At 41.1% G+C, this 24,885-nt stretch overlaps 1 protein-coding gene across 3 annotated transcripts in view; it reads left to right on the forward strand.

The window, feature by feature from the left end:
• The first annotated feature begins 19,202 nt into the window (after positions 1–19,202).
• Positions 19,203–24,885, forward strand: part of ADAM28 (ADAM metallopeptidase domain 28) — a 53,605-nt gene continuing 47,922 nt past the window's right edge. For all 3 annotated transcript variants that reach the window (XM_084766929.1, XM_084766930.1, XM_084766931.1), the window contains exon 1: positions 19,203–19,359. In XM_084766929.1, the coding sequence (XP_084623055.1) occupies positions 19,308–19,359 (52 nt within the window). In that variant the 5' untranslated portion in view covers positions 19,203–19,307. The remainder of the gene's footprint in view (positions 19,360–24,885) is intronic.

Consider the following 24,885-nt stretch of genomic DNA (forward strand, 5'->3'; position numbering starts at 1 on the left):
TACATGGTAGTCCAGGCTAAAAATAGATTTCAATGTCTGTGTCAATTTAGGAACGCAAGGGGAAAAAAATCACTTTTTTTTTCTTGGACTTTCTTGATAAAGGCGTAAGAAGTGAGCACTTTCACAGTTGCGATGAAGCACAGCATAGGCATGCTTGTTTTCCCAGCAGCCAAAAAGGTAAAAGAAACTTGTTTGTCAAGTTGATAGGATACGAGGTTGAGGTGGCCAAGGAGCAATCAGTTGAGTGTTCCAAGTGGGATCAGGGAAGAGAGATCAGAGCCTGTCTCTGTGTTGGTTTCGTCCACATTTCTCTACACTCATCGCTATGCTCTGCCTCCCATCCTAAGCAGATATCTATTCTGTAGCATTGCATTTCCAAGCTGTAAAGAAATCCAGCATGCATTCCCAAAATTGTTATAGCATAAGGTGTCAGAGCCTATGACCCTAGGCATTCTGCCTTGTGAGCCAATAGTCACCAAGCCACTACTCACTTCTCTCTATCCCCTGGCAATCACAAAGGTGGTCCTTTCCAACTCTTTGTGCTTTTTCTAAGTATCACAAAGGTAGCTTTCCTGTTCAGAGTTGTCAGCAAGCAACTGGACATGTATTTAAGCTGTTTCCCTCTCAAAACTTTATTTTAAAAAAAGATTTATTTACTTATTATGTATACAGTGTTCTGCCTGCACATATGTCTGCACACCAGAAGAAGGCACCAGGTTTCATTACAGATGGTTGTGATCCACCATGTGGCTGCTGAGAATCGAACTCAGGACCTCTGGAAGAGCAGCCAGTACTCTTAACCCCTGAACCTTCTCTCTAGCCTCCTCAAAATTTTATTCTTAAATACAGAAAGAAAAAAAAAACAGAGACTTTCTTATTTTACTAAAAATCGCAAACACAAATTCATAAGAGATCACCTGGAATCAAAAGAAAGAATGGACTCTGAAGTAAAGACTTAGCTGACACCTTTGCTTAGTGTTGGAGCGTTTGCCTGGCTGACGTGAAGTTCCAAGTGGGATCCATAGTTCCTAAAGCAAAGCAAAAAATGAGACGTATCTCCCTACTTTTATTTTCTGTTAATGAATCTCTATTAAAACACAGTTTGTGTGGCTCTGGGCCAACAGTTCTGTCAGTAAGAACACCTGCAGTTCAAATACAAGGACCTGAGTTCAGTCTTCAGTGTGCACGTAAAAAGCCAGATGTGGAGGCATTCACCTGTAATCCGAGCTCTAGGAGGCAGAGACAGGAGGATTTCCGGCCTTACTGGCCAGCCAGCTTAGCTGAATTGTCAGACTTCAGACTCCAGACTCTGACTGGCAAGGATGTCTTCTGACCTTCACAGACACATGCACATATGTTTTGATAAACGCTTCTTAGAGAAGAAATCAAGGATTGTATGCCACTCTGGTAGAAGCTTTTTGTTGTTGTTGTTGTTGTTCAGTTTCAGAGCAACGGGTCTCAACCTTCTTAGTACTGTGGCCCTTTAATGCAGTTTCTAGTGTTGTGGTGACCCCCCAACCATAAAAATATTTTCATTGCTAGTTCATAACTGTAATTTTGATGTTATGAGTCATAATATAAATGTCTGATATGGGACTCCCAAAGGGATCATGACTCTCAAGTTAAGAAACGCTGAGTTAGACCTTGTTTTGATCCCAAGACATCCAGTTGATTTTTAAAAGATTTCTAACTTTACATAAATACTTAGGAAATATGCTAATGAATAATTATTACTGCAAATTCTTAGAGGGTTTTCTTGTTTTCCTTTTTATTTTTGGGCTACCCCAAAGTCTAGGATATGCTTGTGTGAGTGGGTGTGTTCTCTCATACTTGTGGGAGACATGGGTTGGGATAAAACAGAGGAAGTTGTCAAGAGAAATAAATGGTAGACATACTTTATTCTGACATCATGAGGAATGGTAGCATTTAAAATCAAGTGAAGAAAAGAGTGCAAAGAGCAATGCATCAGTGGGTACTGTCAATGTATAACACTCTGGGAGGGCAGAGTGTGTGTGCTAGCAACCACACCAAAAAAAATCATCAAAATTCACTGGAAAAACACATAATTTACATATTACTTCCCAAATAAGACACTCACATTTTTTGTGTGTTTTTAATGATTCACTAACTAAATGCGTTGTTCAAATGGGTTGAATTAACTCATTGAATCCTCCCACTAAATTAATGAGACAAGTACAGTGCCATCTCTGTGAGGCAGACAGAAGTCGTGCATGACAGTTCATGTGCAGTGGATCTGCAATGGCAGACAGTCAAGCAAAGACTACTGATGTTAGAAATGTTGCCAAATTGTCACTAAGGAGGTAATGACTACCACAGAGTACCACAAAACTAAAGAGCCAGATGGGCCTTTCTGGTTAGACAATGTTCTTTGGGTCTCGGAAGGCAAGACAGTGTTTTTCAGGCATCACAAAGTTTGCTGAAGCACGGTTGAATGAAACTATGGGAGCCTCTGCATCTTTTCCTAACCAGCTATCTGCAGGATGAGTTCAGTTATAACAGAATAGAGGTGGGGATCTTGGTGGGAAGAAATCCAGGGGTCTTCTGACCAGAACTTATACTTTTCATCTATTCTGTAGGGTGGCCCCAGAAGCCTCCCAGACAGTATAGGCTAACCCTGTTGCTCTTGGTTGCCTACCTTTAGTAGATGGTCAAGACTCTATTGCTGAGGAGTCTACAAACTTAGGTTATAGATGATAAAGAAATCAAAGTAGAACCAGCCTGAAATCTTCCTCCCTTGTGGTTGGCTTTCATAGTGCCAGAGGGTGTTATGTAGGCAAAGAAACCCATCAGTGTTCGTATGCAGTTCTGAACTCCACATACTATAATACTGATTGGCCAGGTGGTGGCCTGATTGTTATGGGGGTAAACCACCACATTTTGGATAGATTTGAGACATTCTTCTTGGGAGAGAATTCGTGTTTACTACTATAAACTTAGTGAAAAGGTGATGGTTGGGAGGTCATTGGTCTTAGGGGAACACCTGCTATTGTTTTACTAAATGGTTATATTGTCAGATTGACACCTAAATATTTATGTTTATATCTATAAAGCCTTTGCTACTCTCAACCGTCATCAGTAAAGCTCCTTTGTGTAGTGAGCAATGATTAATGTAGAGACTTGTAACTGGTTAAAATTCACAGAATAAGGAGCTGTTCCATACTCAACTCTAAATGGGACATCTATTTTATTCAGTGCTCATAGAACATTGAAGAGGAGGGGGTGGGAAAGGAGCCAGAGGATGTGGAAGAGAGATATGAAATACTGTCTTCTGGGTATGGCATGGCCACTCTACCTATGAGCTCATGGTATTTGTGGCATCTAAAAATGGTCCGTGTAACCTCAATGCAGTGAAAATTTCAGCATTGGGGAGGGGCCCACAAGACCTCAACATGAGCTGAAGAGCTATTGTCAATCAATCAGTGCTGCAAGGGGGCAGAGGATTACTATGCTTTGATGATATGGCTGCTGGCAGGTTGTCCATGCTCCAGTGTTTGTCTCAATGAGCACATGCATAGTGGCAACACTAGGTAGAATCAGTGGGTTAAACAACAACAACAACAACAACAACAACAACAACAACAACAACGACAATAACAATAACAAAAACAGGGTTGCGAATTTGGGAGGAAAACATGATATGAGTATCCAGGAGGAATTCAGGAGTGTGAGGTATAAATATGGTCAAAATATGTTGTAAACATGTGAAGTAAATAAATAATGCTTAAATATCTGTTTTGTGGACTTGAAGGAAAACAGAAAGCATTAAACAGGAAGTAAAGTAGACTAGAAATAAATATGAGAGACTGCTGTTTATAAATCAAATTAGTTTTGTTTCTTTCACTTTCAGTAAAATTATACACAAATCTCAAATCGTTTCCAGTTCTTTAAGAAGGGCTGGAATAGCTGGGCATGGTGGCACAAGTCTTTAAACCCATCATTCAGAGGGGCAGAAGTAGGTGGGTCGCTGTGAGTTCAAGGCCAGTCTAATCTCCAAAGTGAGTCCAGGACAACCAAGGCTACACAGTGAAACCCTGTTTTGAAAAACCAAAACCAAAACAAATTAAAAGAAAAGAAAAAAGAAAAAAGAAGGGTTAGCATTTCTCAAAGTGGGAAAGGGCATGGTGAGCTGTGCACTGCAGGTAGGAGGAAATCTTTATCTTACTGGCTTATGTGTACTGTTTTCTTTTGGTGCCATAGCCTTAAGCCTGGTGACCTCGATAGTCACTTAGGTGACAGAAGGCAGCTCTTGGGGCTTTTTAAATCCTCAAAATATTATAAAAGTTCCCATAAAAGAGGCTTCTCTTTGTCCAGCTGAGGACAGATGTCGTTCCACACTGGTTTTCAGTTTCCCAGGGAAGTTTGAAGAGCAGCCTTTCATTGTATTTCACCCCCTCTGAGTCACGTCTCTGCACGATTCCACAGCACACCCTGGGAAAGAATGACAGCATGGAACAGGGAAGCAAGAGCAATGGGTTCCATCATAACTGGGTGTTTACAAGGTGAGGTGAAGAAGCAAAGAAGCAAAGCCATCATCCTACATTTTCCAAAACTGGATACTTTGGTCAAGTTGTCTTATGGGCCAAACGGCTGAGATTAAAACTCCTCAAAATTAGGCTGAGTATTGTACACACTTGGGGAGTCCTAAATCCATACAAAAATCTGGCCTTCACCTCTGGATTTTTTCAGTCCAGTTGACATGGGTGATGACTGGGCAGTGGTATTTTTAAGAGCTCTCCAGACAAGTAGAACATGCCTTGCTAATTGTCTCAGTTGTTCATGTGAAATAACCATGTGATGTATTCCCACTGCCCTTTATTTCTGTGTTTACTGAAAATTCAGTTTAGCTGCTCCTTAACTTCCTTCATTTCCAGTAAATGATATCCTTAAATACACAAACACAGTAAAACTCTGGGATGATTCTGGCCTCTAGATAAATGCAGAGGGTTTGACCCTTAGCAAGGCCTTTGAAAGGCCGCTGCTCAAATTCTTCATGTGGGAGCCGTTATTTCAATAATAACCACTGGTTTGATAAACATAAGGTTGCATGGATATTCTTCTAAAATCAGATGGAAGCTCAAGCTCTTGTCCAGTAGGCTATAGGTAGGAGTTGGCAATTGTTTTAGCAAGGCTGCCAGTGTCCTGTTACTCCTGCCTCTTGAAGCTGAGGTGGTTACCTGATAAATGAAAGTAAATAAGTGAGGTGAAGTGCATGCTCCCATCAGCTTTCCCCACTGGGAAAGCGCTATAGCTTAAAGTAGCAGGGGCCAGTTGTGGCTGCAAGACATTGGGAAATCAGTCTGTTGACAGCAGAGCATGTGCACTCATGCACACACACACAATTATACACACACACGCACACAAACACACACACCATACACACATACACAAATAAATACACATATATACACATACATACACATATATACATGCATACACACATTAAATAAATGTGAAAAATTAAATGCAATCACTTTGATGTAAATCTCATAGAAGTCTTGAATTGGTACTTTGAATTTTTATTCCTTAGACTTGCGTATGACACACGAAATACTTTACTAGGCAAGAAATAAATGTCAAAAGAAATGAGCAGCAAAAGAAACAAAGTGATCAGGTCTGAGGATCACAGATTTTCATGATCTTTTTACCTTACACAGGGAGAGCAAAATTTAGAATTTACTATCAAGGGTGTATTCTACAAACTTCAGTCAAATTATGTGATGAACTGCCAGTGATAAATCTTTTTAAGTTCGCATGTGGCAATGTAAATCTTAGAATTCTTATGCCATCTGTAATTTGTAGAAATATTAAGTGATATGGGTAAGCTCAGGATGTAAGTTAATTCTAATACAGACAGCTACCTTCTTAGTGCCAGGAGAGATGTTTCATTTCATCTTCAGGAGATAACATATTTTATTCTGTGACACTGGCTCCAAGACATGGAGGTAACATACTTCAAGTGTGTTTTTGTGTATGCATGTATGTGTATATGTACATATGTACTAGGTACATAAATATGTGCATATAACATGTGTATATAAGTGTATATATGTGTGTTCATGTGCGCATGTGTGCACATGCATGTGTGTGTGTGTGTGTGTGTGTGTGTATCCTATAAGAAGAAGAACTGCCATTAAGTTTGTTATCACCTTAGAGTGACAGGTAAGTGTGCCTATTGCTCTTCATATTTTGGAAAATGGTCAACAACTTCTAACTCACATTTGCCATTACAGATGCTCAGAAAAATGCGCTCTTGGCTATCTCTCTTGTTGGTTAATCCTATCAAACCCTCCAGATTTAGGACTGGCCACTTCTGGAATCATCCACAGTTCTAAAATGGAAAACTTAAATCATCATGAGGCTGGAGACAGCTCAGCACTTAAATTCCCTTGTTCTTGCAGAGGATCTGGGTTCAATTCCTAACACCGACATGCTGACTCACAATTGCCTGTAACTGTAGTTTCCAAGGGTCTTATACTCTCACCTGACATTAGTAGGCATCAAGCGTACATGTGACATACACACCTACAAGCAGACACAACAATCATACACATAAATACATCTAAGAAAGACCCCGATTTAAAGTATTTTTATCTGGCTGCATTGATGTCCAGAGAGAATGTGTGACAAACAGGTAAAGTAAAGCATCTAAAGCTCTACGGTCACCACCCTGAAGCAGAGCCCCAAAACCTCAAGTCAAAATTGACCCCACATTCCTGTCTATATAGAGCCATCCAGTTTTTTTTTAAAATTACTAAATAACTGGAGTTGAGAAAGAGGGCATTCTAGGAAATGGGTGAAATGATGCAAGACCTGTCCCCTGGCCTACGTGGTCCTTCCTGCCAGAGGAAACAGTGGCAGTCTTGCTGGAAGCTGGCCCTCACTCTGTCCTGCCTGGCTGGTTTGCAGGGGTGATGAGGATAATACTTAAGTCCTGGTTACAGTTGGCATGCTGTGTTACAGCTTGTCCTTGATACACAGACTCAGTGTGTGTTCCAGAACAGTGATTTTGTGATGGGCCTACAGAATGACTTCAGAGAAGCACTCCCCACATAAAAGTCTTTTTTTTTTTCATTTATATGAGACAAAGTACATAGCATTTGTCTCATTTTAAAAAGTGTTTTATGAACTAAAGGAAACTTCACTGTTGCTTACTTACCCAGACACTAAGGGAAACTGAGTCATGTCATAACGCTGAAGTTCATATTTTCATCTTCGGATTTCCTGGTCTCAATAATATTTTATCTTTGTCCATAGTACCCTCTTGCTTAGCCCCATTCAAGTTCTGATCTTCAGTATTATCATAGTTTGTTTCACTTCAAATTCATCCGAAGAAGAAGAAGAAGAAGAAGAAGAAGAAGAAGAAGAAGAAGAAGAAGAAGAAGAAGAAGAAGAAGAAGAAGAAAGCTCTTTAAAAATGCATTCCCAGCTGAGATAAAGGTGTCCCCTAAGGTGTATGCCTCCCTACCCTTTCTTGCAGAGTTAAGCTGGCGCTCAGAGACAGATCAACCACTTCATACTTCGGTAACAGGAAAATGTCCATCTAGGTGGTGGTGGCACACTTCTTCAATTCCAGCAGGAGCAGGCAGCAGAGGCAGGCAGATTTCTGTAAGTTCGAGGCCAGCCTAGTCTACAAAGTGAGTCCAGGTCAGCCAAGGATACACAGAGAAACCTTGTTTCAAAACAAAACAAAAACAAAAACAAAAACAAAAAAAAGTCCTACACAGTGTCTATGGGAAACAGACATAGAGAAAAGGTTTGCCCTTCAGTGTTACACGTGTGGGGTAACCTAATGGCCATTGGAAGGATGGTTGTTGCTGGAACTCAAATATTAGATTGTGAGCTAAGAGAGAAGTTTGGTATTTGTTTTACATGCATGAAAACAGTCATGCAAATAAAGACAACCCAGAGGACATGTTTATGTCTGTCAAAGTTCTAGAGGAAGAAGCAAAAGATGGCGCTTGGTAAGTTAAAGTGTTTAGCAAGAGACTATAGGCAAAAGCGGGGACAGAGCTTAAGGGAACAAAAGTCTGTTTATGAGTTTGGTAAAAGTCGGGAAGCTCCATCAGCAATGAGCTCAGTGGGGAAGGGGAAGGGAAAGGTTCACTGCAGGAATCCACTGAGATGGCTGCTGTCTGGGAAAGACGCCCATAGAGGTAGAATCACCAGGGTGAAAATGTAGTCAGCTCATAGATACCTTGCATGGAAAATGCAACCGGAAGTTCCCCTAGCTACCCTCTCACACCATCTCCCTACCCTCCAACTGTGCCTCCCTTGGCCAACCCTTTAATCCAGGAGCAAAGTCCATCTCTGCAGGCCACCTGGGTCAGCTCAGTAGGAAAGAGCAGGATGGAGCCAGTCATTCAATGGATCTGAACAAACAAGATCCACAGTCTAGAGGGCATTGTGAATATATAAAAATAATCTCACTCTCTGGAGTCATCAGGAGCTTCAGGAATAGAAAACAATAACAACAACAACAACAACAACAACAACAACAACAACGGGCTAGTGATATCCTATTAACAGGAACTAAGGAGACAGACCAGGACCTCAGCGCCAGGGAGTGGGAGTAGACTGCAGAAAGGGAAAGTCCAGTCTCAGAGAAACTTCCTGGTAAGCACTGTGATAGTGAGGAGGGCCTTCATCAGTCACACAGCAGCAGCGGTGATGGAGGGTCCTCCCAAGGAGGCAAGAGAAAGCGCAGGTGTGGGACAACACCGGCAGCCTTCACTTTTCTCCAGTGGTCAGCTCCTCTTGAAGTCAATGGCCATTTTCACACTTTTCCTGTGGGAGGACAATTTCTCCCGCATTGTTCAGAAAGTCTATTCAGCAAAAGTTTTCTCAATGACTTTATAATACCTTAAACTGTGTGTAATACAAAATTGATTGCCAATATTTGGTCAATGATGGAAGCACCTTTGGTCTTTTCTTATTAATTTATTCCTATTACATCTCAATTGTTATCTCATCCCTTGTATCCCCTCCCCCCATTCCTCCCTCCCTCCCACTTTCACCCTATTCCCTTCCCCTATGACTGGGACTGAGGGGGACCTCCTCCCCCTCTATATGATCATAGGGTATCAAGTTTCTTAATTTGGTCATTTTGGTGATGGAAAGATGGGGATATGTATGCTCAGGTGTTTATAGAGAAAGTTTAGTGGTCAAATCTCTGAAATGGACAGGTCAAATTCTTCTAGCCATTTATTTGTCCAGCTGAAAATCTGCCTGAAAAGCTAGAGAAATATCTTGGCAGACTTAAATCATGATGTTAAGAACAATATAATAAAAAGAAAAGAACTTCCGTGCCAGGGAAATTCCCCTCAGTCACAGTCATAGGGGAGGGGAGTAAGGGGAAAATAGGAGGGAGGGAGGAATGGGAGGATACAAGGGATGGGATAACCATTGAGATGTAATATGAATAAATTAATAAAATAAAAAAATAAGAAGACAAAAAGAAAAGAACAATGTAATAAATTTAATATGGATTAAATACTGTGGCCAAATCTAAGACTGTGATTATTTGTAAGGAATTCAGTTAAATATATTTTAATTTTCTTATTTTGTATGAATAGTCTCTGAAACAGTCTTTAAGAAGGCAAGCTGTAATCATTCTCAAGAGTAATTCTCAATGAGCTAGTAGGCAAGAGTTAGAGTGTTACTTTCAGAATAAAGTGTTTTATACCACATGTACACATTATTAAAAACTTTTCTATAAAGCAAGAATTTGGAATTTCTTCAGAGGACTAGAGAAAGATTCCACATACATAACAAGGCTCAGTTTCCCCCACTGTATTTGAGTGACTGCAGCTGTGGCATGCTGTTGTGAGTGTTGCTGCAGCAGCGTGTTCCTTCTCACACGCTACAGAGTGCTGAATGTGGCTGGTGGGAGAATATTGGTGAAAATATTATGCACACCTTTTCTGTCTTTCACCTCGTGTTGAAAAGAGAGCTTGTCAACTTATAAAGAGAGGATTATATTCAAGATATACTCTATACTTCAAAAAGACAAAACCCATAGTGAGGGGCATGGATCTCTACATATGTGGTGATTAAGATACTTAAATACAAACTCTTCACAGTTAGCAGAAGACTGCAAACTCAAGAAAGGCTGAAAGAAGGTCGGGTCTGCAGGAGGTCCTGACTCAGGGAGTCAGCCAGTTTTGTTGTGTTAAGGCCATCAGCTAACTAGGCAAGGCTCACTCACAATGAGGACAGCAATCTGGTGTGCTCATAGGCCACAAGTTAAGTCTTAGCATCATGCTGAGACACTTTCACCTGCTAAGACAGAAGCACCAGCCATGGACAATGCATGGACTGGACCTAGGCCCCCTACAAAGATGTAGCTGATTAGCAGCTCAGACATCACATGGGTCCCCTGGTAAGGGGAACAGGGGCTAACTCTGATGTGGATTCTCTTGCCAGCTTTTTAATTACTTCCCCCTGTTGGGACTGCCTCGACAGGCCACAGGGAAGAGGACACATTTAGCCCTGCTAGGACTTGATGAGCTGGGGTGAATAGGAAGGGGGTCTCCCCTTTTCTGAGGACTATGACAAGGGGAAGAGGGAACAGGAAAGAGGGTGGGACTGGGAGGTAAGGAGGAATGGACCTGTGACCAGGATGTAAAGTGAAAAAATAATAAACAAATTTTGAGAGAGGGAGGGAGAGAGAGAGACAGAGAGAGAGACAGAGAGAGAAACAGAGAGAGAGACAGAGAGAGACAGAGAGAGACAGAGACAGAGAGAGACAGAGAGATCTTTACAGAACTGTACAGAAGAACATTTGAACAAATATCTGAACATCAAGGCTCAGTCAAGTTGTCATGTGAGATCAACACCACGGTTTCACGTGCCTAATTCTCTAAACTTTAATTTTTTAAACTCTTCCCTCAATTCTTGATATTTGGCTGCATTTATGTTCTCTGTTATTGAACCACTTTCAAAAAATGGCTTTATTTTGCTCAAAACAAAATGAGTAGAGTTTATGAATGAATATGTAGATGTCTATCATCCGTGCACAATACTTGCATTAATGTCATACACAGTCAGGAGTGACTGCTAACAGCTTTGGAGAAAGTAGAAGAACAAATGGGAAGGGATGACCCACCCCCCTCCCTTGTATGTGAATCCTGTCAGCTTTACTGACAGCCCTGTACCACCTAGACACACGGGCCACATAAGCAGGTCAGAATAGGATGCAGTACACGTGGAGCAAATGTTTACGCACTGAGTTTATGATTAAAAGAAGGAGACTTGAAAAGAAAAGTGGAACAAAAGGTCACAAGTCACAAGCTACTGAGTCTCAAAAGAAATGCAAGGAAAGGGTTGTGAGCCTTTTATTAGCAAAAACAATTTAGAGCCCTGCAGTTTCTTGTTCAAATATAGATTCCACCTGTGGTAAGCTAAAACTGTTTGATTTTCAGCTTAGTAAATATATTTTTTAAAAAGGGAAGCCATGAGACGTTGTTTTCAGCTTTCACTCATTTATATTTGCACAAGATGCTCTCTTGCTTAGAGTCTAATTCGTGATCAGCCAAAAAGTCCTCAAAGTCTGGATTAGTTAGGTAAGTATTTAACCGTGCCATGCTCCCTTGGGTCCCCTGTAGCAGAACGTGACTTCTCTCATTGTGCTTTATGCTGGCTAAATTGTGGTACCTGATCGGCAGGGCTGTTCTTTCTGTGTGTGATCAAGCTGTCACATTATTCACATCTTGGCAGAACACTGCTACCTAGAGTGAGGGCAGATGTTGCCCATACACAGACCTGTGATACATTTGTGTCCTTTCCCTCCACTCTTAGGTGGTAGAAAGACACAACGGAGCCAATTGTACGAGTTTCTTGGTGCCTTTGCATCCGGAGGTATGAGACAGCCTAACCACAAGCTGCATTCCCTGCCCACTCTTTTCCCACAGATATGGCTCTTTGATCAAAGAGCCCTCTTTGTCAGTTCCTGTCCATTTATGAGTGCTGGGATTCAGTTCCATGCCAGCTGCAGAACCACTCAGGTACATCAGTCACGGGAACTGGCCTTTACCTCCCTTTCTGACGTCAGAAGTCTTCTTCCCACAACCCTGGTTGTTCAGCATGGCCAAGTCGGCTGAGTGGCCTGGTAAGGCATACGGCTGTCCTCTTCCCTAGAATGGAGAATATGGGACATGTTCTGCATCATTCTCATCTGCCCATTTCTAGAATGTCATGTGTTCAATTGCCTTCTTAATCTCCTCCCCACCAGCAGGACACAGGGGACCACATATGAAGGTGAGGGACTATCCTGCACTGTGGACCCCTTCACCTGTCATCTGCCTTAGTGAAAAGATGGCGGCTCAGGTCTTCTGGTTCAGGACGTGAAGCAGTTGTAAATGATTAATTTTGAAAAGTGTCTTTAAGCTCTTAAATAAGGTAAACATACAGAGTATATGTATTTATTTAATCATAGGTAATCTCTAAGTCTTGAAAAGTCAACCAAAACTGGATCAGTCTTTCCTTTTCTGTTACTTTCCCACTTCCAGATTTTTAGGACAATCACAGATAAAATGCATTCAACTAGGGGCTCATGTGTTTTAGTGCAAGGTCACAAGCTTGCGCCTTTGCTATGGAAGTTTGAGGGACCTTTAGGACTTAGGGCTCCAAAGTGGATGCTAGAGAGGGATAGTCTAGTCCCACTTCCATCTTGGGTTTCCTCTACCAAGTGATCTGATAAGATGAGCCAACTATACTACCATCTCTCGTTGCCACGGCTACTCCAGTTACCATGCCTTTCTCACTAGGATGAACCAGACACTCTATGAACCACAATAAATGCCCTTCTCCTAGATTGTTTCTATAGGGGGTTTTGTCACTGCAATAAGAAAAGTAAACAACAAAGACCTTGAATACCCCCCTTCCCTCCACTTTTCTGGGTCTTTCTCTAACAATTTATTTCTTGAGATGGGCACCGGGTAGGAAAAAAAGTGAGGCAAAGGGATATTGTGTCCTACTGCAGACATTCTGTTCCAAGCCTGCCTTTCAAAACACAGCTAAATGTACTTTCTCAGGTTAGATATGTGGCAGATTGAATCTACAGCCTCAATCTCTCTCTTCTGGTTGCTGTTTAGTAGAGTGCTTTCTCTAGCAAGAACATCCCAGTTAGCATCCTTGAAGGACAGTTTCACTGTGACCTCCTAGTGAACTGTGTCTCCTCAGTTAGGGGGCCAAAAACCAGGTAAGTGCCTCAACCCCCACAGTGCCAATGGGCCTCTATTTCTTCATATATCACCAGCATTTCCAGTATCATAAAGCTTTCATGAGCATCTTCATATGAGACTGGAGAGATAGCCCAACAGTTAAGAGTGCTTGATGTTCTTGCAAGAGGACCTGAGTTGAATTCCCAACACCTGCACCTGGAAACTCATAACCTCCTTTAACTCAATCCCCAAGGCATCTAATGCCCCCTTCTGGCCTCCGTGAGCATGCATCCATATAATTAAAATTAAAATTAAAATTAAAATTAAAGAAAAAAGTAGTGAAATTACAAAAATGTACTCAAAATGCTATTCGGCATGTATTGCAGGAGGTGGATTTCCCAGCATCCTTTAATTAAATCACACCAGACAGGAGCTGCACAGTTGCATTCAGGATTTAAAGCATTGACGGCCTTTGCATCCAGGTCCAGTTTCATCCCCACTGTTTTTACTGTGATTCTTGAAAACAGATCATCTTGCAGGGATCTTTGTTCAGATGACCTGTAACTCAGAGAAGCTGAGCCTGTAGGAAACACTGTAGGCACTTTACAAATACTTGTCCAATGCACACTGTTATTGTTCCCCATAAAGCCCCCCCCCCACGTTTTTTTTTTTTTTTTGTAAAAATCAACTTCTGGCTGTTGCTTATTGTGTGATACTGGAACTTCCTATTTTTCTAGATGAGAGCTAAGACAAGCAATTCAGTGAAGCATGAGAAGTGATCCAGTGAGGAGGGATCGAACTTGTGTATTCTGTTCAAGAGCCTGTTATCCACCCCTTCTGTAGCAGCTGCTCCTGGAACATTCTGGCTTCTGGAGGGGTGTGAAGAAGATGTGTTCGCAGCATCACGCAGGGTTCTGACACTTCTTCACTCTCTGAAGGATCCACTTTGAAGATTTCTGTCATTATTCTTGCCCGTCGCTTCTACTCACCACTGTTTTCTTATTAAATTCCAAGTTTAGCTTGGTCTGGAGCTCTGTTATGACAATATCTTACACTGTGACTGGGGAACATTTATTCATTGCTCTGTGTACAGCTAGGTTGTCCTATGTCAGAGAAAGGTGGGGAACGTTAATTTCTGAGGATGCCTTGGCCAGAACACGATTGTGATCTCCTGTCCGAGGCCTGTGTACTGAGCCAAGAAAGCAATGGTGCCCAATCTCCCATACTTACAGATGACTACATATTCTTGTTCAGAAAAATCGGTGATCAGGCTCCCAAGTCATATGTTACATAAGAGTTATGGTCCCTGAAGTAGTTGTAGGGAAGAAATTTTATAAAAATATGTTTAAAATTTTTGTTTCTCTTCTTCCTCCTCTTCTTTCCTCTTCCTTTTCCTCTTATCATCATCATCATCATCATCATCACCAGCAGCAGCAGCAGCAGCAGCATGAGCAGCAGCACAGCAGCTGCACCAGTAGCACCAACAGCATTCTTTAGCTCAGGCTGGCCAAGAACTCACCATGGAATCCAAACTGGCTTCAAACTTGCAGCAATCCTCCTGCCTTAAGTTCCCAAGTGCTGGTGTTATATGTAGATTGAAAGTTCTTGAAACTTTTGGTAAAGAAGGCATTGCCCAGCCCACAAGAGATAATGGGCTTTGATCCCAGCCAATGATATTGAAACCTTGAAGTAACACTTCCTTATGTATAAAAGAATAGTTCAAGACAGTCCATTCAATACGGCATGAATGTAGAGCCAAAGTATCTAAGAGAACAAAGATGAGTGACAGAGAAGGGTGGAAACATCTGGCTTCCATTTTCCTTGCTGCTACAGAAGGCAGAAAGAGCCAAGGAAGACGTATACTGAATATCCTGCCCACGAAAAGAACATCAAGAACGGTCCCTGAGTATATCACCTTATCTTGCTTTCTTTGGAGTATTTCTTCTACCTGTTGTCTTGTTCCAACTAGATTCTAAGCTTTGAGGATTTCAGAGGTTTCGTCTCTACTGCTCAAAATGTGATCATTAAGGCTGATTGCTGTCATTGGTTCGAAGCAACTCTAAATAAGCATTGAGTGACAAAACCAAGTCTCTTAAATTTCAGCTCTACCACATCAAGTTGCCAAGTCTTACTACTTTTGATCTTTAAATGCTTAGTAAATACATTCCCTTCCTTCTATCCTTTTTGCTTCTGCCCTTGTTTAGACTCTTCTTTCTTTTTGGTTTGTAGCTACCTCCATTTCTTTGCTGTAGTCTAGCCTCAGGCATTCTATAGTGATTTCAACTGATTGCTTTTATGTTCAAAGCATGGACACAACCTATGTTGTTCCTTATTGTACTGTGGTGGGGTTTTTTTTTGTCTATGGTATAATGATATGTCCCTGCTCTTAACACACTCTTCACCATCCCATTTATTTTATGTCCTCCCAAAATGTAGCCAAAAATGATGACAAGATATATGAGTAATAATATTGTTTACATTAACAAAAGGAGAAGGACAAAAGCAAGATGGCCATTAAAACTTAGCCACTTGTCATTCGATATGCTTACATGGTGCATCTTCTAGCAAGTACTGGGAAGGTAGAGAATACAACTCATTTGGGTTTTCTACTAAAGTACTTTACAAATATAAAAGTAAGCTCTGAAGATTGACCCCAAACTATGAAAATTATAAGTGGACACTAGTCTGGTCAAAATCATGAATGACCACAGAGAATCCCAAGGCTACTGAAAAGCAATCAACAGTTTAAATGGCTCCCACATTACCATGCAAGCTGTAGTCACCCACCACCACACTTCTCCAGGGCGTTCTTCCCTCATAGCTGGGCAGATGCCCAAAGATAATGCAGCCACAGCATTTATTTCATACAGTGCCAAGGTCCAACATGAGCCATTTTATTCTTGGCAGGACCCACTGTCCCAGGTTCTCCGATAATGCCAAAATATGACCAGTCCTAAAATAATACATTGTAATATGGCCCTTTCATAGTTTCTCACAGTCAGCTCTTGGTTGACGACATTGCTCTTTCCTCCAGGAAGTTCTCTTTGCACAGCAGATGAAGAACTCTGACCTCTGTCCATACCTATGTCATAGAACTAAAAAAGAGGAATTATGACACAGGGTACCCCATTATATTCACTTTCTATAATTCCACGGCAGTGGTCTTCCTTATCTCTTTTACCAGACTGGAAGTATCTCAAAACAGTGTTTAGGTCATTTAATTGTGACCTCAACATGTGACACACACTAATGTGAATGTAATTGATTAGTATAATTAATTAGTATGTGGTAAAACTAATGGAGAGAAAAATAAAATGAACATAGTAACTCCTAATGATTTATCATCATACCCATAGATTAACGTGTCACTCAACTCTCATCACACAAGTTTCTGTTTTCAGTAGATTGTCGTAGATTAGCAGAGACCTAAAACTGACTACGGTGTGCAGAATAAGAGACTGAAGAACTCTCAGCTCTAAATGGAACATAGGTATCACATGCCCTACTTCCAGGCTCAGGGATCAGTTTAGAAGAGGAGGAGGAGAGTATAAGAGCAGAGATGGTGGAGGGCATGATCGACGACTGCAATGAAATAGTGTCTTCCAGACAGAGCAGGGAATGTATGGACTCATGTGATTGTGACAACATGCACAAGATCAGTGTGAATTCAAGCCAAGCCAAACCCCAGCATAAAGAGTAGATCTGATCAGTCATTGGGAACTGACAGCTGTTGGGAGATGGCGAGTCAGTGTTCTTTGAGAGTGTAGCTCATGGTAACTCAAGCACACTCTACTGGAAGGCCACCCATTCAAGACGATATGGTCACAGTTGATGGTTCTTTTTTTTAAAAGAGGATATAAAGGTGGATGTGTAAGAAGTGAGTGGATCTGGGAGGAGTTGGGGGAGATAGTGAATATGGTCAAATCTCACTGTATACTATTCTCAGAGAACTAATTTCAAAAGTGAATATACACTTTCTGTTGCCTGGTCAAGAGAAAGCTGTAGAATGTGGATTGAAGAGATGAGCTGTCTACTAGTAGACCACCCAATCTCCATGTTGAAATGCTCTGCAATTAGATCTAAATCCCCTTGGGGCGGGTGTGTGGTGTGACCACAGGAAGGCAGTCCTTTTTACTAACATCTTTCCAGCCCCAAAATGTGCTTTGTACTAAAAATGATGCATAACTCATGTGTCCTAGCTATGGATTTTGTAGTAACAATTTGCTCTCAGGGATATTTCTACTCCATAGGCATCTTACCATCAGAAATAATACTGTGTATGAGAGTCAGATAATCAAGTAAGAACTGTGAATGTGTGTGACCAAGACCTCAGACAGCACTGAGTTCGAATTCCACCCCTTCTATGTTCTGCATGAGTAGCCCAATCCTCTTAATCTATACAATGAAGACAATAAATCTTAATCTTTTTAAGGGCACCTTAATGTTTTTAAACTCCATTTTCACATACAAAATCAAGGTAGAATAGTATTTAAAAGATAAATGTGTCATTAGGACTAATATAACAAGAACAATAGATTAGAAGGGTACCTAAATTTAATAAGCAAACAATACAATTTTTAGTTATAGAGTATGATTTCTGTACCTATCCAGGTTAGCCTCAAAATGACAGTGACAGGCTCAGAGATGGGTCCTGCTCCATCCTTATTGGTGATCTTCTTCCATTTTACCCAGGCCATCAGTTAGAATTCAAATACTGTGGTGGTCTGAAAAGCCTTGTACTTATAAAAAAATTATTATTTCAGGGGATGGCATGTAGTCCAGTTGGCAAATGCTTGTCAGACATGTCTGAAACTCCATGCTTGATCTGCATCAAGTGCATCACACTGCATAAAAAGTGAGTGTGAAGGTCTGACATGTGATCCCAGCACTCAGGGTAAGAGGCAGGTGGACCAAGAGTTCAAAATTCACCTTGAGGTATGTAGTATGTTGGAGGTTAGCCTAGGATTTGTAAAATTCTATCTTTAAAAGCATCTTAGTTCAGGATAGTCTAAGCTTCTTGTGAACATGGTTGTGTAAGAATACAGTGCAAGATAAACCAAAATAACAATTTCATATGGATAGTAGATGTAATTAGAAATTCCTCCATAAAACAAATACATATGTGTAGGAGAATAATAGTCTCCATAACTTTTTATTGATTTAGCTGAAAATGATAAATCTACATTTTAAAATATATTACATATAGCACATGTACACATAATATGCACATGTTTATGCTATATTCTAAATATTATTATGTATATGATGTACAACCTGGCACATATATCAAGATATGTCAAGGCAGTTACCTCATTGTGACCTATAGAGCTATAATAATAATAATACATTGAAAAGTTGCTATTTTCCTTTTTTAAATAATTAATTAATTTATTCAGATTACAAATAAATTGTTTTCCCCCCGCACTTGTTTCCTCCCGTTCCTCCCTCCCTCCCTCTTTCACCCTATTCCCCTCCCCTAGGTCTGTGACTGAAGGAGACCTCCTCCCCCACCATACGGTCACAGCCTATCAAGTCTCATCTTGGTAGCCTGCTTAACCTTTCTCTGAGTGCCACCAGGCCTCCCCACCAAGGGGAAGTGGTCAAATATGGGGCACTAGAGTTCATGTCAGAGTCAGTCCCCTCTCTCCACATAACTGTGGAGAATATCTTGTCCATTGCCTAGATCTGAGTAGGGCAGAATGGGGAAATAGAAGGATCCAGAGGGTCCTAGAAACCTACAAGAAGAACATCATGACAGGCAGATCTGGAGCCAGGGAGGTCTGCACAAACTACTGCACCAACCAAGGACAATACATGCAGTAAACACTGAACTCCTACTCAGAGCTATTTTACTTTTCAAAGGGCAATGCAGAGAAGAAAGAGAGGGAAACAGTAGCTCCTAATACAGGAAATTCTAGAGCCAGACAGGAGGTGGCCCGGACTTCCGCCTGGCATGCCATTGCGCCAAGACCACAGCTCCCACACTGTGCAACACCTTCAGTAAACACTTGGTGAAGCATGCACAATGAAGCAGGGAGTTTCATTCTGTCTCCCTTAAGAGGAACCTGGGGCAGAAGCAGCCTCCCAGGCGTGAGCAGAGGCAGGCGCTGCTCCTGGGATCACAGCATGCTACAGTGGAGTCTTCTGCTCCTCTCTTTCCTCCTTTCTCCAGCTCCAGGTAGGTGTTAATGTTTCTCTGGGTCCTGTTCAGCATGTCACAGGACTTCAAGCTATCCATCGGCTCCTTGTCTCGTGGTATATAATATGTTGGCTAGCTGAGTTTTTCCTCTTTAACTAGTTTTTCTAACCATTTAGACTGGTATTAATCTGTGGTCTGGGAGCTGTGGTGGATGTGAAAGAGAACAATTAGAGAGTTTTTTTTTTTGAAACATTTACATGTCTGCTCGGATATCTTTAAAAGAAAAAGGGAAGCTCTTACACATTTAAACCATTAATGCAATCTTCCAGTCCAAACACAAAACCTATCAAAACTGATTGTGTCAATTTTTAGTTCAATAAAACAGCAGACGGGATTGGTTATGAACACCAAGACTTGGTGGAAAGTATCTGCTCTCATAATTGGGGTCAGTTCAGCAGCTTATATTACTTTGGATGACATATTTTCATGCTTAAAGATAATAGAGTTCATTGGTAGGATTTCATGCCCAGGCTTGCAATTCTAAAGCATTGTGATATTACTGGAGAGGAGGAGTTTCAGTTTGGTGTGGCTTGATAATCCATTTCTGTTTCACTGCTTATAGCAAAATCTAAGAATTTGCATGTGTGGAACACTACTTCCTAACAGCGTGTTATAGCAAGCAAGTCTCCCCATTTTATAAATTCTCAGCTCAGTTTCGCATGCCTGGGATCAGATGACACATTTCTCAGGCTTGTTCTGTGTCTGGAGCTGGAATCTTCACCCGAGCTGGCAAATGTTTTCTTGAACCATAGACTGTTTCCTGGGACTCAAGAATGAACAAATTAGAAACAAAAGTGAAGACATCAGCCACGAAAAGGGTTGTCTTCCTCCACAATCCCCTCTGCACTTTCTTTCAAAAAATGACTTCTCTTTTGTTTTCTACTCTTGTAAGAATTGTTCTTAATATCCTTAAAAATTTAGGATACCAATATGTCCTTAAATAAATAAGCCTGTGACTTCAAATTTCTAGATTTATAAGAATCAAAGAGTAGGACTTCTTTTTTTTAAAAAATAGGAATTCTTTCTTCACATTTTCTAAAGACACAATCCCCAGGACTGTTAGGGACACCACTCTCAGTAGAAACAGAAGGAGTACTTGGGGCCCAGCTCTGTTCAAGGAGAGAAAGTAACAAATCAGGCACATCGAGTTACAGAGTCTCATGGAAAATGGTGGGTCCTACTGTGCTACTATCTTTTCACTGAAATCATGCACCAAACTGTTTCTTTTCCTTCCACTCTGCATCAGCAACATGACAGCCTTCAAGTCATGGCAAGTCATGCCTTCATGTAAAGCCTTCAAGTCATGCCTAAAACTGTGAAATCATTCCAATCAGGCACTAATAGGCATTCTGATTGCTCTCCAGTAAGGAGGCATGCATCTTGAACAGGATACCACCCTTTGCCTTTCTTTACTATCCAAGTTGCACTTTTAAAGCATCCACCTGTCCACTGCAGTTGAAGTACCCTTGATAGACACCCCATGGGTGCTTAGTTTCCAAGACAGAATGCAAGTAACATTTAAAAAAAAATCTCTTTCTCTTTATTTCTCCCTCCCCATCACTGGTCCTCTATGCACATGCCTTCCGGCGATAACTTTTATCTGGTTACACTAGAAATACAGGATGAATATGTAAAATAGGGCCAGATGTTTATAATGAGCTTCACCCTCCCCTGAGAAAAGTGACACAGGATTTCATCATAGGAAAGGTAAAAGCAAGTATTCCAAAGGACATGGCAGGTGTTTGGGGGAGAGAAAAATAAATGAATGCACTGACAAAGGCAAGTCTCCATCCTGTTTCATGAGTATGTCCAGGGAACCGGTGCCTTTCAAAATAATTTTATTTCAAAGTAGCAATTACTTCTGGCCTTCATAAAGTTACTGTAAAGAGTAAGCCAGTGTGCACAATTTAACCTATGTAGACAAATAATAACTTCATGAGAATATGGGTTCTCATCTCCCCCATGCTCGTCTTTACTGAATAACATTTGGAAGTATAAACATCCAAGAGGGACAGAGAGTCTCATTTGAAAAGACAGCCCTGAAACAATTTTAAACAGATATGGAAGGAAATGAAGATGCCAATATTATGCACAAATGTCCCCAGCTAGAACAGCCATCTAGACTGAGGTCAGCTTCGTCAACCTTATCAATGAGCTTTGCTTCATCTTAAACTAATGAACAGTTAAAAATAATCTAATCAACAAACGACACACTCAGTCACATCTCTAGCTCAAACCGGAATGGCTGTCTTCTCTCTTGATCCAGTTTTGCCAGTCACAACTAACCCAGCACATGAGTTTTGTGGGAGAGAGAAAGCAAGCAAGCATTAAGACAAATTAGTAGAAACATATTGTGTTTCGCCTTGGATTTGTGTAATCCCTGGATGGCAGTTAGCTCTGTTTGTGCCACTGGCTTCTAAATAATTAACTTGATTTTATTCACCCGGGAGGAGGTTGCCCCAGCTCCGTCAAATGGGAGTACCTGTGAGGCAAACAATATCTGTGTCTGCTCTACTCCTTTCTGTGCTGTGGAAATCCCTCCATCTCAAATGTCTTAGTTCAAGGGCATTCTAGCTTTCAGGAGAATCAGAGCCTTCTCAGAGAAATCCTACCTGTGTTCTCTAGAGAACCGACTGTGTTGTAAGACTTTGGAGCGAACTGGAAACTTACCTGTTGATACAGCTAAGAGGAGTTGCTGAACGCTTCAAGAGGAAACATTGTTTGCTTGTTTTGATTTCTATTTGGAAGTGTTTCCCCCACCAAAGAGTGAGTTGGGGATACATTTTGTAGCTTATAGGTTTTTGACTCCTTAATTAAGAACTAGTTGGTGCCTCCCCTAGATGGGGAGACCTGGTGGCACTCAGAGGAGGGATAACAGGCTACCAAGAAGAGACTTGATACCCTATGAGCATATACAGGGGGAGGAGGTCCCCCTCAGTCACAGTCATAGGGGAGGGGAGTAAGGTGAAAATGGGAGGGAGGGAGGAATGGGAGGATACAAGAGATGGGATGACAATTGAGATGTAATATGAATAAATTAATAAAATAAAAAAGAACTAGTTAGTGATGACTGGTTTCAGGAAATATTAGGCCTCAGACTAACTGAACTGTGGGTTCGACATGTACAACACAGACCACGCCTTGCTGTTGGATAAGGTGACCTAGTTTCCTGTTCACGTTTCTCCTCAAAGAGGAATGGGACTGATAGCATGTTCTGTTTTTATAGGGAGGACCAGGGGAGTGTTGCTATCACCTTATGACTCAAAGAAAATTTCAGCTGACTTCCTGCTAGAATCACACATGTTGTGTACGAACCCCACTGACATGGTTTTGTTTTTTTTTAAATAAAACTAAAAACATATGTGTATGGGTGTTTTATTTGCATGTATATCTGCCTTCAGAGGCCAGAAGAAGGTCTTGGATCTTAGAGTCTCCAGGTGGGTGCTGGGAATTAAACCTGGGCCCTTTGAAGAGTAATTTAATTGAACCATTTCTCCATCCCTCCAATATGCCATTAAAATGTGTGTGTGTGTGTGTGTGTGTGTGTGTGTGTGTTCATAGAGTGTAGGTACTTACGCAGACCAGAAGAAGGTGCCAAGTGTCCCAGAGATGGAGTTTCATTCAGTTGTGAGCTACCTAAGATGTGTGATAGGAAGTGAACTTTGGTTCTTCTGGAAGAGCAAGAAGTATTTTTAACCATTAAGCCATCTCTCCAGGCCTACTCCTCCCTAGTACAACATTAAAAAAAGAAAGAAAGAAAGGAAGGAAGGAAGAAAGAAAGAAAGAAAGAAAGGCCGCATAAGTGAGATGTGACTTCATGAAGCAATGTCTATGGGGCTAATTGCGCTGATTAGGCACCATAATACACCAGGTAGCTTGCTGGCACCATATGCTGTGTTTGTTCTTTGTCAGTGAATTAAAGGAGGCAGCAGGGAATTGTGCCCATGCCACTAGCTCATTTCTGGCAAGAGCTGTTTCTTACCTCTTGGCACCTCGCTGCTGTGAAGGTAATCATGAAATTTTAACAGGAGGGAATGACCATCCCACATTTTAGAACTTTAAAAACATTTTCGTAAATTATACTACTACTTTTCTTCACCGACATTAGAATTAATTGCCTATATATTTAATAAAGATTTATATTTCAGGTGTATTCTTGGGATTCAAAGTGCTCGTGTAATGTGGAGTTTTTAGTTGGTGACTGTCCATGATGTGGGGGAAAGCATGGAACATGCTGTATAATCTCAATTACCTAAGTGTATGTACAAGTTGCAGAATCTACAAGGACACACCAGCCGAGCTGCTTGTGACTGGGTGACTTAGTTCTTAGATTCTTTTGTTTCTTCTAGTGCACATGTTGAAAAAAAGATTCTTTATAAGCCTTTTAAAAAGAATTATACAACACTTTATAAAAATAAAGAGCACAGTGGTTACCTCATGACTTCAAGAAAAGAGCAACTCAAGAACTTTATGAACTGGCTTAGTGGTGTGTGCCTGTAAGCCCAACATTTGGAATTGGGAAGTATTTGAATTTGAGGCTAGCCTAGTGAGGCCCCGACAAAACAAAGAAGAGATAAACAAAAAGAAGAAAAAAAAAAAGGATAAAGGAAAAAATAAAAGAAAAACTTTGTACAATTGTTACAAACGCGTTACGACGACTTTTCGTCGTACATCTGATGAGAATGTATGTTAATGCGCATGGCCCTTTTGAAGATCCTGCACTGGTTTGTGTTTATTTGTCTAATAGTATAGACTACGTGATACATCTTAAACACAGCTTGATTTGCTACCAGTTTTCAAGCAGTTAAAAATTTCCAAGTCTAAACTCAAGATATTATAAGATCTGTACTGTATCTTTAAATACTATTTATTTATATACATTTTAAGGGTTTTTTTTTTGGTCTATGAATATTTTGCCTATATGCGTATGTTTGTAATCCACATGCATATCTGGTGGCCAAGGAAGGCCAGAAGAGAGCATTAGATTCCCTGAACTGGAGTTACCCACAGCAGTGATGCGGGATGCAGTAGTGATGCGGGATGCAGTAGTGACGCGAGATGCAGTAGTGATGCGGGATGTGGGTGCTGAGCGTAGAAGCACAGTCTTCTGCAAAAGCAACCTGGGCTCGTAGCTGCTGAGCCATCTCTTCAGCTCTAGCTTTGTTTGTAAAAATGTTTTCTAAGAATAAACGCCAAGCCACGGCAAGGGAGGTGTTTCCCTTCACCACCTTAATTGCCATTTTGGCCTGAGCGTGCCCTTCAAGCCGAACAATCTCCCGGGTTAAATTATTCTTGTGTGATCAAATAAATTAGAACCATTCCAAACGGACCAAAAAAAATGACGTCACTAGAATTTTTTTTTTTTGCTTCAGTTCTCAGAAAAATAAAATAAAAACAAGTATGTACTTCATGCTCTAGGAAGTCACTAGGCTACGCTGTCCAAGTGACCCATGGCAATTACGCTTAGTGGATCCCTTCAGTTGTGTCATCTGCTATTGGGCGTTC

The sequence above is a fragment of the Acomys minous genome, assembly GCF_964271855.1.
Source record: "Acomys minous genome assembly, chromosome: 18".
NCBI classification, from domain to species: Eukaryota; Metazoa; Chordata; class Mammalia; order Rodentia; family Muridae; genus Acomys; species Acomys minous.